General features: G+C 52.4%; 4 protein-coding genes across 4 annotated transcripts; 3 read left to right on the top strand and 1 right to left on the bottom strand.

The window, feature by feature from the left end:
• Positions 1-192: 192 nt before the first annotated feature.
• COCMIDRAFT_28666 (uncharacterized protein) lies at positions 193-540 on the top strand (the record flags this gene model as incomplete). The annotated part of the gene is made up of 1 exon (XM_007692526.1): positions 193-540. One exon carries the CDS (start codon positions 193-195, stop codon positions 538-540), a length of 348 nt encoding a protein of 115 aa, XP_007690716.1.
• Positions 541-3,582: 3,042 nt separating this feature from the next.
• Positions 3,583-5,843, bottom strand: COCMIDRAFT_102671 (uncharacterized protein; the record flags this gene model as incomplete). The annotated part of the gene is made up of 7 exons (XM_007692539.1): positions 3,583-3,940; positions 4,007-4,320; positions 4,422-4,574; positions 4,648-5,262; positions 5,310-5,428; positions 5,485-5,563; positions 5,619-5,843. 7 exons carry the CDS (start codon positions 5,841-5,843, stop codon positions 3,583-3,585), a joined length of 1,863 nt encoding a protein of 620 aa, XP_007690729.1.
• A 366-nt stretch (positions 5,844-6,209) lies between these two features.
• COCMIDRAFT_102682 (uncharacterized protein) lies at positions 6,210-7,062 on the top strand (the record flags this gene model as incomplete). The annotated part of the gene is made up of 2 exons (XM_007692538.1): positions 6,210-6,518; positions 6,571-7,062. 2 exons carry the CDS (start codon positions 6,210-6,212, stop codon positions 7,060-7,062), a joined length of 801 nt encoding a protein of 266 aa, XP_007690728.1.
• A 600-nt stretch (positions 7,063-7,662) lies between these two features.
• Positions 7,663-11,823, top strand: COCMIDRAFT_102637 (uncharacterized protein; the record flags this gene model as incomplete). Its single annotated transcript, XM_007692537.1, has 6 exons — positions 7,663-10,371; positions 10,422-10,698; positions 10,746-10,933; positions 10,989-11,168; positions 11,222-11,688; positions 11,790-11,823. 6 exons carry the CDS (start codon positions 7,663-7,665, stop codon positions 11,821-11,823), a joined length of 3,855 nt encoding a protein of 1,284 aa, XP_007690727.1.
• Positions 11,824-14,058: the final 2,235 nt, after the last annotated feature.

Genomic DNA, 14,058 nt, shown 5'->3' with positions numbered 1-14,058 from the left:
GGGATGCGGTAGGTCGGGACGTGGGCCTACTACGCAGGAGAGACGGGGCGGGAACGAGCGAATCGAAGGGCTCTGGATCAGGTGTGCATGCGGCCGGGGGGGCCTACCCTCGCTCGAGAAGGGGAGCGCGAGCGGTGCGTGAACATGGTGGGCTGCATGCTCTCATGCATAGACCATGGTCCGTGTAGAAAAATGGCCGACGAGCAAGGAGGGATGCGTGGCGTCAAGCGGTTGATGGTCGAGGCAGGTGGCGGCGCCATTATTGGCCAAATGCGATGCGGGAGCTCCAAGGAACCCGCCGTAAGAGGTGGCAGGGATGCGACAGGGCTCGGCAACGCTTGCACGGCTTGTTGCGGGGTGTTGCTGTCAATGCCGCCTAGTGCGGGTGGTGAGGGGACTAGGTGGTGGTTAGTGGTGGTGGTGATGGTGACGGTAGTGGTGGTGGTGGTAGCGGGCATCGGGCATGGTCATGGTACTTGGTCTAGTGGTGGTGGGCCGAGGGTGGTAGCGGTACGGCCAGGGTTCGTTGGACAGCGGTAGAGCGGTAGCGGTAGAGCGGTAGAGCGGTAACAGCAGTCTTAGCGGTCACTGTGGGAAGTAGTCGGACCTGATGGTGGTGGTGGTGATGGTGGTGCTAGAATTGTGTGTGGGTGTGCCTCTGTCCGCTCTTGCCTTTTCGCTCTCTCTCACTCAGGCACACACACACATACGCATACATACGCTCTCACTCTCACACACCACACCACACCACACCACCACACCATCCCAACACCAAGCTGCTACGCATGTAGAACCACCGTCGTCATGTCATGACCCCCCGTTGGCTGGGCATCGGTTGCAAAAGGGCTTGGTGGCTTTGGCAGAGGGGAGGCTTCTGGCAGCTGTCAAGTGTGCCACGGTCCGCAAATTGCGTATGCGTCAGGAACGCGGTGCATCAGCCTTGCCCGCCCACCGTCTCTGGCGTGCAATGGGAGGGAGCCGCCTGTTGCGCGCACCGAGGCCAGATGCAGCGCTGCATAAACAACAAAGCGTCGTCGTTTTCAGCCGTCAGCCCATCATGGCATGCGTCGAAGCCGGCGCTTGTAGGGTGCTAGGCCCCCATGTGTGTTTCTGCTTGCATACACATGTACACGAGCATTAGCACTCTAGTAGCAGCCCAGCACCACCGCTACCACCGCCACAAGCACTCAAGCGCCCCGCGGCCTTGCACCCAAGAGTTGGACCCCCCAGCCCCCCCTCCCCCCAGTTGGCTGTGACTTGTACCCATTGAGTACGTGGACGAGCAGCGGAAAAACGATCTGGCTGACCTCTCCAGCGATCTAACGGCCAAAAGCTCGGCCCGCGCCGGGAAAAATGGTGGACGAGAAGAAGCAAGCAAGAAAAAAGCCGCCTGGTTCTCGAAGCCGGTTCTCGCTGTAGTGCGACGCGTGTAACGCTGGTAAGCTGTCGGTACTTCTGGTGACAGCGGCCAAATTATCGTCGCCTGTCAAGCGTCCGGCCTGGCCACCAGCCTACCGTGAAACACGACCGTCGCAGTATCTACGAGGGCGAGGCTGCCACGACCTGTACTCACTTACGCAGTTCCGCCCTCTCTGCAGGGAAAAACGCGCGATGCGCAAGCCACCCATGTCTTGCGCCGTTCCGTCGTGATCGACACACCGTCCGTGTTCAAAGCAGATGAACGTCTAGCCGATGCGGCGCCTGCTGCCATCGCCCACCCACCCACACCTTCTCTTTCTTCATCTGCCTGTGTCTTTTCTTCTCTCGCATACAGCCCACAGAGACAAACGCCTTTACTTCCACACGCACAACGAATCACACCACGACTCGCTCCGTCGCGCCCCGAGACACGGCCTCGTTGCCGTGCACTTGTTTCTTTTTCTCGTTGAAGCACCCTAACTAACCACCAGTGTTTGGGTCGTTTTGCATGTTTCGCACCCGTCCAAAACACCCTTTGTGTTCATTCTGTGTACGTGCGTGTATGTGTGTAGCAGGATCAAGAACATCAAAAAAAGAAACCCAGGGCATACGCAATAGCCCCAAACGCCCACAGATGCGGCCAGAAAAAGGCCCCAAAATATCTCACAATACAGTGCCGAACAAAGCACGGCGGACGGCGTTGCGGCGTCACCAGTCCCAGGTTCCCAAAACACTGCCAAGAAAGGCGGCCCTGGGGGTTGGCGGATGAGTGCGGGTTTCGAAATGACAGGATCGCTCGCCCATAGCCAAACCGCAACTTTTTTTTTCCGCCGGCCTCACCCCAATTTGCCTTCTTGGGGCTGGCTGGCTGTAGAAGACTATGTAGGTTTGATGAGCGCATGGGTACCTGGGGACTTATCGGCACCACATGCCCGTCCGCCCCCCCCTCGCTTTCATCATGCTTGGGGCCCACGACTTTCTTCTTGCGTGTGTGAGTCCAGTTGTTCCGCCCATCATATGTCATCAGTAATGCATTGCACCGCACAAAACTCGCTATCAGTTCATGTTTGAATAATCCCCCGGGTCCATAAGTTTTGGTTTTTCTTTATCGGCCGTCGTTTGCAAACTTGTCACGGATTTGGCGTGTGCGGATTCGTGTGTGTGTGTCACGGCAGAAGCTGCATTCAGCCTTGGAAACGCTGTTCCTTCCCACACACGCAGCACGCAGCACGCACCCCCCACACACCACACACGGCCGCTGAGCGGTAGTGTCAGGTAGTACAGGTCCCTTCATTTCGGAACGATGCACCGTAGGTGGATTTCCGCGCTGACAACACACACTCTCACTCGACATTTCCGCACTCAACCCACTCCTCCCACTCACGCATCATTAACATACCCGCCCACACACTACTGTTTCTGTCAATGAGCCTGAACTGAACAAATGGCCCCACCCCGGCACGCAACGGCAAGTCTGTTCTTGACCTCATTTCTTCCTACTCGTTCCATTCACACGCACGCAAACGTGCCTTGATGACAAGGGCACAAACCAGACCCAGCCCTTTTTTTCCTTCTCCCTTTGCCTGGGATCCAGCCCGTCGTTACGTCAGGACCGTCGCCGGGACGGGTGCACATTTGCCACGCGCCTGGATAGATTGTTGTACCCTCTGATTCATCAAACCCCGTCCCTTTCATCTCCACCGCCCGGCTCTGCAGCCCCAATCAACCCTTTTGGCACTTTGCCAATCGTGGCCGCTTGCTTTGCTTCGCTGAGGGGCAAAAAAAAGCCGTTTGCCGGCGACAAGGTTCAGAAGTCAGTTGCTCACAGACAGCTGCAATCCCCCTCTCTCTCCGATCTATCGATACGCTGAGAGTAGCTCCGGAAGAAAAAAAATAAAAAGACCACAGACACACCAAAGGCCCCCCTCCCCTCATCAATTCAACCCCCCTCCCCTACCCTTACATCCTTACCCTGGCCCATGTGCCTTTTTCCTTTCTTCGCTTGCAGGTCCCATTGATCCATGATTCCACAGAGAAAGCGCCGCAATGCTCCCCATACTGCATGCAGACACAAGAGGAAAAGCGCCATGGCCGTCTCGAGGCCATCGATAATTCCATAGCCCTAACTCGTCCACGCCGGCTTCTCTGCCCCTGCCGCTAGTACTACACTGCCGAATCCCCAGTCACTTGACTGTGGTGGCCGGCCCGCTGCTCCTCGACGCTCTGATGTTCGTTCTGCGGAACTGACCCCTGCTCATCCGAACCAGTGGTTGCAACCTCAGGGCCCGTGGCTTCACTCGCTGAGCTGGTGGCCGGCTGAAGAGCCTCGAGCCCTTTGCCATGCTCAACTCTGTCAAACATGCTGAGTTGACTCTTCGACGCCACCCGGAGCCCTCGCCACACGTCACTCGCCTTGCTCTCTTCCAATTGCCGCTTTTCCTCGTCTCCATCAGCCATGTCCATGTCCAGATCCTTCATTTGCACCCGTTTGCCATACCACTCTGCGTCTGGCACCTTGAACCTGGTCCCGGGCGTGAGCTTGCTTGCCATTATCCACTACTGTCAGTCGGGCCAACGGAGCACGTACCTATCGCTCTGCCGCAGCTGCGAGAGCCCCTTTTCTGCCTCATTGTTATACAGAAAGTCAAACATACTGGGCACTCCCATAGGCCGAGCTGCCTTCTTGCTCACTACCGCCTTCTGTGCCCCAGTCTTGGCCTGCTGCAAGTCCGTTGTGGGGACTCGATCTCGGGTGAATGGCTGACAGTTCTCCATTTTCCACCTTACCCAATTCTTGTCTCGTGAGAGCACCGTATCCACCATCCGGTAGTAGAACTTGCCATCCGGCCCCTCCTGCAGGTAATTTGCAATAGCGTTCTTGATGCCCAATGCCCACTCGGTCTGTGCTCTGTGGTCAGCCGGGTGAAGGATCATCATCGACGCAGAAACGAGTATGCATGCGTGACTATGCTCAGGACAGATCCACTTGAGTGGCGACTTACCTGCTCCGCCCCAAGCGTGAAATTGTACTGCATCGCCTTCTGGGCATTCTGATAGAACGGCTTGCTCTTGGACTTCTCTGTCAGGGTCAGGAGAAAGTCGATTAGAATCAGTGCTTGGACCAGGATGTGCCGTTGGAAGGCAAGGTCGCTCAGCTGGCAATCATCAGTTAGTTATTTAGGCAGTCATAGCGCAGGATCCACTGTGGCAGTGCCACCAAGTACTTACCTCGAGTCTGAACAGGTCACGGCTTGTGAGGTATTTTGGGTTGAAGCTGCTGGCAAATGCGTCGTAATCTTCCCCTTCATCCTTCGATACCTGTCCCTTCTTGCGCTCAGAATCCCCCGCTTGGATCACTTTGGGGACCTCTTTGAATTTTGCTAGCGTTGCCTCTAAACCCTGCTGAAACTGTTTGAAATGATCCTCTTCGAACAATCTTGGTGGATTCGAGAAGGAATGTTGTAAGGACCAGAATACCGGGTACAGAGTGTCGACATCCAGAGTCTTGGGTTTCCCATCTTTTGCTTCGTCAATATCACCAGTCTGTGCTGTCCTCTCCTCTGACTCGGGCTCTTCTCTGATTTTAGGCACAGAACTATCGCCATCAACTTGCATAGCCTCATCCTGTGGCTGTGAATCCTTCAGAAAATCCTCAAATGTGGTAATGTTCTCGACGTGGAAATTGCCCCGCAAATTCACCGAGCTTTTATCGCCCAAGGGAAAGCTCTGAAACATGAAAATATAGACGCGCCCGCAAAACACCGGGTCCTCGGCGCGAGACAAGCGTCGAAGAAGCTCGTTGCATAGCCGCAAAATGACAAGATCCTTGTTCTTGGAGTTGATCTGGAAGCTTGTGAGTGAGACAACCAAGATCAAAGCATCTGACCTACTGCAATGATGGCTTCCCTCCTCGACTCCAGAAAGTTGAACACAACCCGGCATCCTGAAATGGATTGGCTATCAAGAAGTTCCTCGGTGAGCAGTAGGACAAGCTGCGGAGAACACAAGTCTGTGTGCTTTGTTAGATATACGCCGGCGGGGACGTAAGATGGACATAGGAGGTACCTCGGTCTCCGCAGTATTGCAAAATATCGAGGAGGTTCCAAATGGTAACAAACTCCGGTGCCTCAATTTGAGTGGATCCCTGGACATGTAAGCAAGTATCGCAGGGAGGCAATAACAATATCATGGCGGCTGACAAGATTGGCATAGAAGACACTCTTTGCTGCACTCTCAACCGCAAGAGTGCGCACTTCCTTTCCACCCTCGATTTCACCCAGAAGAGGCTCGCCTTCCGGTACAAGCTCAGACACCTGCAGTGGGGGGTCAATGGAGGCAACCCGCTTGACCTCACGTGCGCGGCGCAATAGAAAGTCAAGTCTAGGTGCTACCGCATCTGCGGGAAGAAGACCAGGCACGGCCATTGAGCGAGAATACCCGTCGCGTCCAGGCTTCAACCACGGACTGGGATAGGCAGTAGCGCAGACGTTCCTGTGCCGCTGGAGAACAAGAAAATAGGGGCGAGCTTGGCAATGGTGCTACAGTGGCGACTGTGAGACAGCGGAGAAGTTATGTCCGAATGTCAAGTTCTGGTCAAAGAGAGAGAGAGTGAAGCTACATTTGGGTTCTGAATGGCTCGATAAAGTTGCGCCACAAGTAAGCTTAGCGACAGGGATCCGTGCTCGTGGCTGAACGCGTCCGCCGCGTCGCGTCCGATCGCATCCACACACTACGTACGTACACTACGCTTACTCTCCATACACGGACGGCCACAATCCACAAATCACACAATGGCTCCAGCGAGCCCATCAGCACAAAATGAAGACTTTGATGATGATCTGGACGATATACTCAAGGATATTATAGAGCCTGGCAATATAGTTGAATCCACCGAACCCCCCACCCAGCCAGAGCCATGGAAGAAGAATAAGAGCCAGGGTGTCGATACCGGCTTGGGCGTCGACGAGGACATTGTCATAACCAAGAAACGTCAGCCTGCACCAAAACTTGACGACCAGCGACTCCTGTCGGACCATGGGATTCCGCGTCTGCGCAGAATTTCAAAAGACCGTCTGCGTTTCAAGGGCAAGGGACATGAGGTATGTGTCAGAGAGCATGCATCCACACTTCACGGCTCTGACTAAGGCACAGTATGGGGATATTGCACGCATGTTAAACATGTATCAACTTTGGCTCGACGACCTGTACCCCCGCGCCAAGTTTGCAGATGCCCTCGCCATTATCGAGAAAGTCGGACATACAAAACGCATGCAGGTTATGCGTAAAGACTGGATTGATGAAGGAAAGCCACGGCGTGCTGCGGACCGAGACAGCGACGAAGAGGATAGGGCTGCAGAAGAAACGACTGTCCAACAAACTACAGAGGGTATGGACGGAGTCCGAATCAGCACTGGCAATGGTCTCGAACACCAAAGTAGCGTGCAAGCGCCGGTGTTAGATACGACAGAGCACACGGCAGGCGAAGAACCTGATGAAGACGAACTGGACGCTCTGCTAGCAGAAAGCGAACAGCCCGCCACCACGCTCACAAAGACGCTCCCTACACGGCCCATGCCCGCTCAGGATGATCCTTTCGCAGACGAGATGGAAGCCATGGCGGACATGGACGGCATGTGGAATTGAGCAGATGTAACGCACTTTCATGATGTAATTGCATAACGAGGCGTTTGACGAATGTCCACGAGTTACGATTGGGCCGCATACGGACGACATCATTTGTGTCAAGTTGTCAGCACCGGCGCCAACAGGAATAGAGTTTCGGCGTGTATGATCGAGCACAGTCCCCAGCGGCAACTGTATAATTGCCTCGGGATTCAGCTCAAACATTGGAAAAACTGGTTTCCGAAAGCGAGGCCGGTTTTTGTATTCACCCTTGAACCAAACAAGAACCAAGATAGTCTCATGGTACGGTACCCAACGAAAGTAAGGGGAAGAAGGTAACTGTGGCGATTAGAGGGAAAAAGGGGCAATTGACAATAGTGAAAAACAAACTCAGTACGATTGAGATATCTTTAGAAATAATACATTCCTCATACTGCTTCTACCAAACATGGTTGGTGATAGAATCATTTTTTCTCCTTACGGGTGCTGCATCGTGATTAGGGTGCGCCCCGCAGCGCCTCATTCCGCGTGAGGCTTGGCGTGTCCAGCAACGTCATCTATTTTCTCAAGCGCACCATTAGCCACAGGGCTCCCAACCACGTTCACTCGCAACCCGTGAACATGGAGGCTTTGTCTGGGCAACTGGAGGAACTGCGGCTGAATAGCAGTAAGCTCAATGAAGATGAAGGCTGGATAGACTCATTAGCCGGCAAACAGCAGGCACCCAAACGCCAGCGGAAAACCAAAGAGGCCATCAAAAAGGAGCTCGAGCAAGAGTTCCTGACGCCCTCCCGGTCTTTCAATACGCAGTGGCTTAACCGATTCCAGCAGCGCTGGGATGCTCCTACAAACTGCCGCAGTCTGTTTCAGATCGCCCCGACACAAACCCGCACCATTATCCGCTTCACTCGAGAAGGCCTGGAAGGCAGAGTCACTGGATACAAGGAGGTCACTGTGCCTGCAAACTCTGCAACCGCTAAAAACTCTACATCCCTCCTTAGAAAACCCGCTAGTAGAGCCGAATTCGTCCGTGGTGCCGCTGGATTTTTTCCTTTCGCACCCGGTGGTTTAGAAGGCGTGGAAGCAATCGCCGCAATTGAGGACGAGGCCATTCAACAGCAAGAAAATTCTCAAGGAAAGAAAACCGGAGGTCTCGACCGGGTGATCAATTTTAGCGCTGAAGGTGGTCTGCTGGAGATTCCACCTGGGTTCACACGCGGCCTGGACCTGCAGAAGAAGCCCGCTACAGATTCGAACGTCGCTCAGGAGGTGGAAGACACTTTGGGACAGGCATCTGCTCCTGCAGCTGAAACCAAGGCTGACGAAGAGGCTGACACTGACAACGTCGGTGCGAACGGACTTGATGTGCCTGAGGATGGCCAAGACCCGGGAGAAGAAGAAATCGATGCTCTCTTGCCGGTAGAGTTTCCTGCTCTAGCTCCTCATGGTCCCCTTGCTATGGGTACTGCGAGAAAAGGTGGAAGAGAGTGGGCCCACATGGTTGACATCAACCGCGACATCACCAATTTCCGGGAACTTGTACCTGAAATGGCACGTGAATATCCCTTCGAGCTGGATACCTTCCAGAAAGAGGCAGTCTATCATCTCGAGAATGGGGATTCAGTCTTCGTAGCTGCACATACCTCCGCAGGCAAGACTGTCGTTGCAGAATATGCAATTGCACTTGCTGCCAAGCATATGACCAAAGCCATTTACACTTCCCCAATCAAGGCTCTTAGCAACCAAAAGTTCCGCGATTTCCGTCAGACATTTGATGATGTTGGCATCCTGACTGGAGATGTGCAGATCAGGCCAGAAGCTAGCTGTCTCATCATGACTACGGAGATTCTTCGAAGCATGTTGTACCGTGGCGCTGACCTGATCAGAGACGTCGAGTTTGTCATCTTCGACGAGGTGCACTACGTCAACGACCTGGAACGTGGTGTGGTATGGGAAGAGGTCATTATCATGCTTCCTGAGCATGTGACACTCATTCTCTTGTCTGCTACTGTTCCAAATACCTATGAATTTGCTTCTTGGGTGGGTCGCACGAAAAAGAAAGACATTTATGTTATATCCACGCCCAAGCGTCCCATTCCCCTAGAGCACTATCTTTGGGCTGGAAAAGGCATGCACAAGATTGTCACAGCAGACAAGAAGTTCATCGACAGCGGTTGGAAAGACGCAAACGATATTCTTTCTGGAAAAGACAAAATAAAGGCACCAGCCACAAACGACTCACAGGCTGGCAGAGGTGGTGGCCGTGGAGGCTCATCTGCTAGAGGAGGTCAGAACCAAAGGGGAAGAGGACAACAAGGAGGCAGTCGGGGCGGAGCTCCCCGCGGCGGGGGCCCACCAGCAGCCAGAGGCCGTGGAAACATTGCAAGGACAGGCCGTGGCGGAGGCCGCACCACTGCTGCACAGGATCGTAACATATGGGTGCATCTCATTCAACATCTGCGTACCAAAGATCTGTTACCAGCCTGTATATTCGTGTTCTCGAAGAAGCGTTGCGAAGAAAATGCAGAAGCACTCTCGAACATTGATTACTGCACCGCTGCAGAAAAGAGTGCTATTCATATGACCATCGAAAAGTCACTGGCTAGGTTAAGCCGCGAAGACCGTGAGCTTCCACAGATCAAACGTTTGAGAGAGTTACTTGGTCGAGGTATTGCGGTCCATCACGGTGGCATGTTACCTATTGTCAAAGAGGTCGTAGAGATACTCTTCGCCAAAACGCTCGTCAAGGTCCTCTTTGCAACTGAGACTTTTGCCATGGGCCTTAACCTCCCTACCAGAACAGTCGTCTTTTCTGGATTCCGGAAGCACGATGGTCGAGAGTTCCGCGACCTACTTCCTGGTGAATACACACAGATGGCCGGTCGTGCAGGACGTCGAGGTCTCGACACAGTTGGCACTGTCATCATCTGCGCGCCTGGCGCCGACGAGGCACCACCAGCAGCAAGGCTTCGACAGATGATGCTTGGAGAACCCACCAAGCTTAGGTCACAATTCCGTCTCACATACAACATGATGTTGAATCTTCTGCGTGTCGAAGCACTGAAAATTGAAGAGATGATCAAACGTAGTTTCAGCGAGAATGCGACCCAGGCTCTATTGCCAGAGCACCAAGGCAAGGTCAAACTCTCAGAAGCCGAATTGGAGAAGATCAAACGTGAACCTTGCGACATTTGCGATATCGACCTAGAAGCCTGTCACCAGTCCTGTGAGGACTACAAGAGACTAACCAACGAGATGCATCTGAGCCTTCTCATTAACCCTGTTGGGCGACGAGTATTTAGCAAGAATCGTCTGATTGTTTACAAAAAGGTACCCTGACTACTCCAACACTCAAGATCAGTCTAACATGTTGCTGCTAGGATAATAAACGCACAGCAGGCATGCTCATGCAGGATGGTACGAGCAGAGGTAATGAACCTACGGTGAAGGTTTTAGAGGTAGCCCAACACCAAGATCGTAAGCCTGACGACCTACTACCATATCTCGGTCCGTTCGCACATCTGTATCGAAAAATGCCGAACAAGCCGGGGGATCTGATTCTCAAGACTGCGTTTGTACCCTTGAACGATATCGAGTGTTTTACAAAGACTACCATTGATGTCCCTGACTCTGTCCAAAATCTCAACCGAAAGAAAGGTAAGCGCCCGCTCTAAGGCCGCTATACGACGCTAAAAATACCTCAGATACGCTAAAGCTGGCCCAAGACCAATTCTTGCCGCTATGCGGGTCATGGGACTATGAGGACTGGGATGAATACGATTACAGCCGCATCAATAGCCTCAAGTTCCGAGAACTGGAAGAGGCTCGCAAGAAGGAGGGACTGAATGCGGTTAGCAAAGAGTGTTTGAGGTGTCCCAACTTCCTAAAACATGTAAGGAATGCGAACTGAGCAGCCGCATATGTATGCATGACGCTAATCGCTGCAGTTTGCCATGGAACACGATCAGTGGCTCATCAAGGAAAACATCCATGCACTCCGACAACTCATGTCAGACCAGAATCTCCAGCTCCTTCCCGATTACGAACAGCGTATCCAAGTCCTCAAAGATCTTGGCTTTGTTGACGAAGGCTCGCACGTAGAGCTAAAAGGCAAGGTAGCCTGCGAGGTATGCCCCTCATCTGTTCCATTACTTTCGAGTCATGTCCTTACAGCATCTAGATCCACTCGGCAGACGAGCTGGTCCTTACCGAACTCGTTTTGGAAAACGTACTCGCCGAGTATGAGCCCGAGGAGATCGTCGCACTGCTCTCGGCGTTTGTCTTTCAGGAAAAGACCGATGTGGAGCCCACTCTGACAGCGAGCCTGGAACGTGGCGTGGCCAAAATTGTCCAAATTTCAGAAAAGGTCAACGAGATTCAGACTAAACATCAGGTCATCTTGTCGGCGGATGACTCGAACGACTTCGTCAGCAAGCCCCGCTTTGGAATGGTCGAGGTCGTCTACGAGTGGGCACGCGGTATGTCATTCAACAGGATAACTGACTTGACAGACGTCATGGAGGGTACAATCGTCCGCGTCATTACTCGTCTGGATGAGACATGCCGTGAAGTCAAGAACGCAGCTCGGATTATCGGAGATCCGACGCTCTTCCAAAAGATGGGAACATGCCAGGAACTTATCAAACGGTATGTCCACCTATTTCGTTTCCGGAATCTCGTCCCGTGTTCCACGGTAAGGGTACTGAATGATCGCGGTATTTGTTTGCTGACGGCAGTTTCTGAAACAGGGACATCTGCAATTGTGCCAGTCTGTACCTGTAGTGGGCCCGCCAGCTTACAGGTACATGCTTTCAGAAAGACGGCCTGGGTAACCTGGGCGCATGGGCCATGTTGGGGCAGGCCGAATGTTTCAAGTTTTTGTTTGAACGGGAGCATGGATCAGGTCCTGCAACAAGGAACATTTCCTTCCCGCGCCACTTGTTGGGAATGGGAGACGGGAAGATGGCCATTGCGATCGACAAAACTCGCTTTCGCTTATCGGTTTCAAGCTCCGTGTTTTAGCTATGGACATGGGGGACATCTTATGCTTCCCCGACAACAGGTACGCGGTAACATCATGAATCAAACACTACCTGGAAATCCCGTGAATGTGGCTTGATAAACACGACAGCCTACCGTGGGCCATGACGATGGGTCTTGTTTCAGGTTCTTCAACCCCAGCGAAAATCCGTACTGGGAATAATCTGCGATTGCACCACACATGCCAAAATAGCCATCCGAAATTTGCAAATCACATTGCGTACCCTCTCTTTCTTTGTCTTCCCCCTTTGCTAGGATTATTGCGCACACGCAACTCATTCAATTGCCTCAAGTAATACTATGTCATGGTGCCAATTCCTTGGCTTCATCTCCAGCGTTCAATAACGTAACCAAGTACTACAACAAGATCACCCCATCCATACCTATTATTATTATCAACCATGCCTTGTGAATCATACCGCAGTGCTCTCCCTCCCTCCTTTCCCATACACAATAGAAAGGAGGGGATGATAGCCTGCATGGGTGTGTGTGTGTGAAGCGGACAAGAATATACAGGGAAATTAACCCGCATTAAATGCACGCACCGCACACCCATCTTCGGAACGGGGGGAAGAGGGGGGGGCACAGGCAACAAGGCAAACGCACATACATGCACATGCACACGCACACGCACACGCGCGAACGCATACGGGGACACGCAGGTTAAAAGAAACCGAGACGTGAGCATAATATGCGACAAATCGGTAAATTGCATGGTCTATCCGCATCTGCGAACTTGGTTTGGGGGGAAGGGTTTCTTTTTTGGGGGTTCCCGCGGGGGGGAGTGTGCGTCGCGTATGTGCGGTTGTATGTGCGTGCGTTGGGGGGTGCGGGTGCGTGCGTGAGGACGTTGGGTAGATGTGCTTTTTTGTTCGTTCGTGCTTGTGGCCGTTTGAACGGTTAGTAGCGCTGTTGATGTAGGTGCAGGATCTTTGTGGGGGGGGGAGTAGCGAGTAGCGTGGGGTGGAGGTGTATGAGGGTAGGTCACGAATGATAGTGGGATGGTTAGTGGGGGGTACAGAGGGAGGAATGGTGGAGGAGTAGAATGTGACTATGTGCTTGACTCTGTTCTTGAATACATGATGCGAATGGAGAGGTTTCACGCAAGTCTTTGTGATGAGGATTACTCGTTGCAGAGTTGACTTTTGTCTCTAGCGAGCTTTCAGCCACTATCACTATCACAATCACAATCACACGTTGACATTCTCTAGTGCCTCCGTTTTGTTCTCTACATATTCACCTCAATTAAACCAATACATAAAATCAATCGAGAATGACCTCGCTGTAAGAGCTCAGTTTGCGGGGAGCTGGATGTAGATAGCGTTTCTGACAGTTGAAAAGTTAACAGAAAATCGTGACTTGCATTTGTGTATGCACTCCTCTCGCCACCGACAGTATATTGAGTATATCCTAGTCACCTCTTAGCATGTTCAATGAGAAGTCAGATTCGTGCTTGTTAGGTGCCCACAGAAACGAACACGGCAGCATTGCATGTCTGATTATTGACTGGGAGTTCCCACTGGACCGACTGTAGGAAAAGCTTTGCATGTAGATCATTTTTCACCTTGCAAGTGTGCTGATTGCCTGCATTCCACCGAATGTAATCTTGAAAAGTGATTTGTGACCATCTGGTACTGGATTTCACGATATCTGCATTACAGATATTTGTTGGGGAGAAATAGCCCGGGAATTATCTACTGTCGTGAATATAGACATAGATGTGTAATTGGAAATGAAGATGGAAGCTAGCTGCAAGAATCTAGTAAACATAGCCATCACAGCATGAATTGGTCGGTGTCTATGGCGAATGTCATAGTTTGCCTTCTCTTTTCATTCTTCTGACTTGGGGTCCGTTAGAAAACCCTTACTTCTATGAGATTCTGGACTCACTCATAAGAGGGGTTACCAAAGGTATCGGATCCCTAAGATGGAGACAAATGAGATTAATGAATTCAGTATTTTCTAGATACTCTCACA

Source organism: Bipolaris oryzae, assembly GCF_000523455.1.
Source record: "Bipolaris oryzae ATCC 44560 unplaced genomic scaffold scaffold_132, whole genome shotgun sequence".
Taxonomy (NCBI): domain Eukaryota; kingdom Fungi; phylum Ascomycota; class Dothideomycetes; order Pleosporales; family Pleosporaceae; genus Bipolaris; species Bipolaris oryzae.
This window is presented reverse-complemented; position numbering and strand designations above follow the sequence as displayed.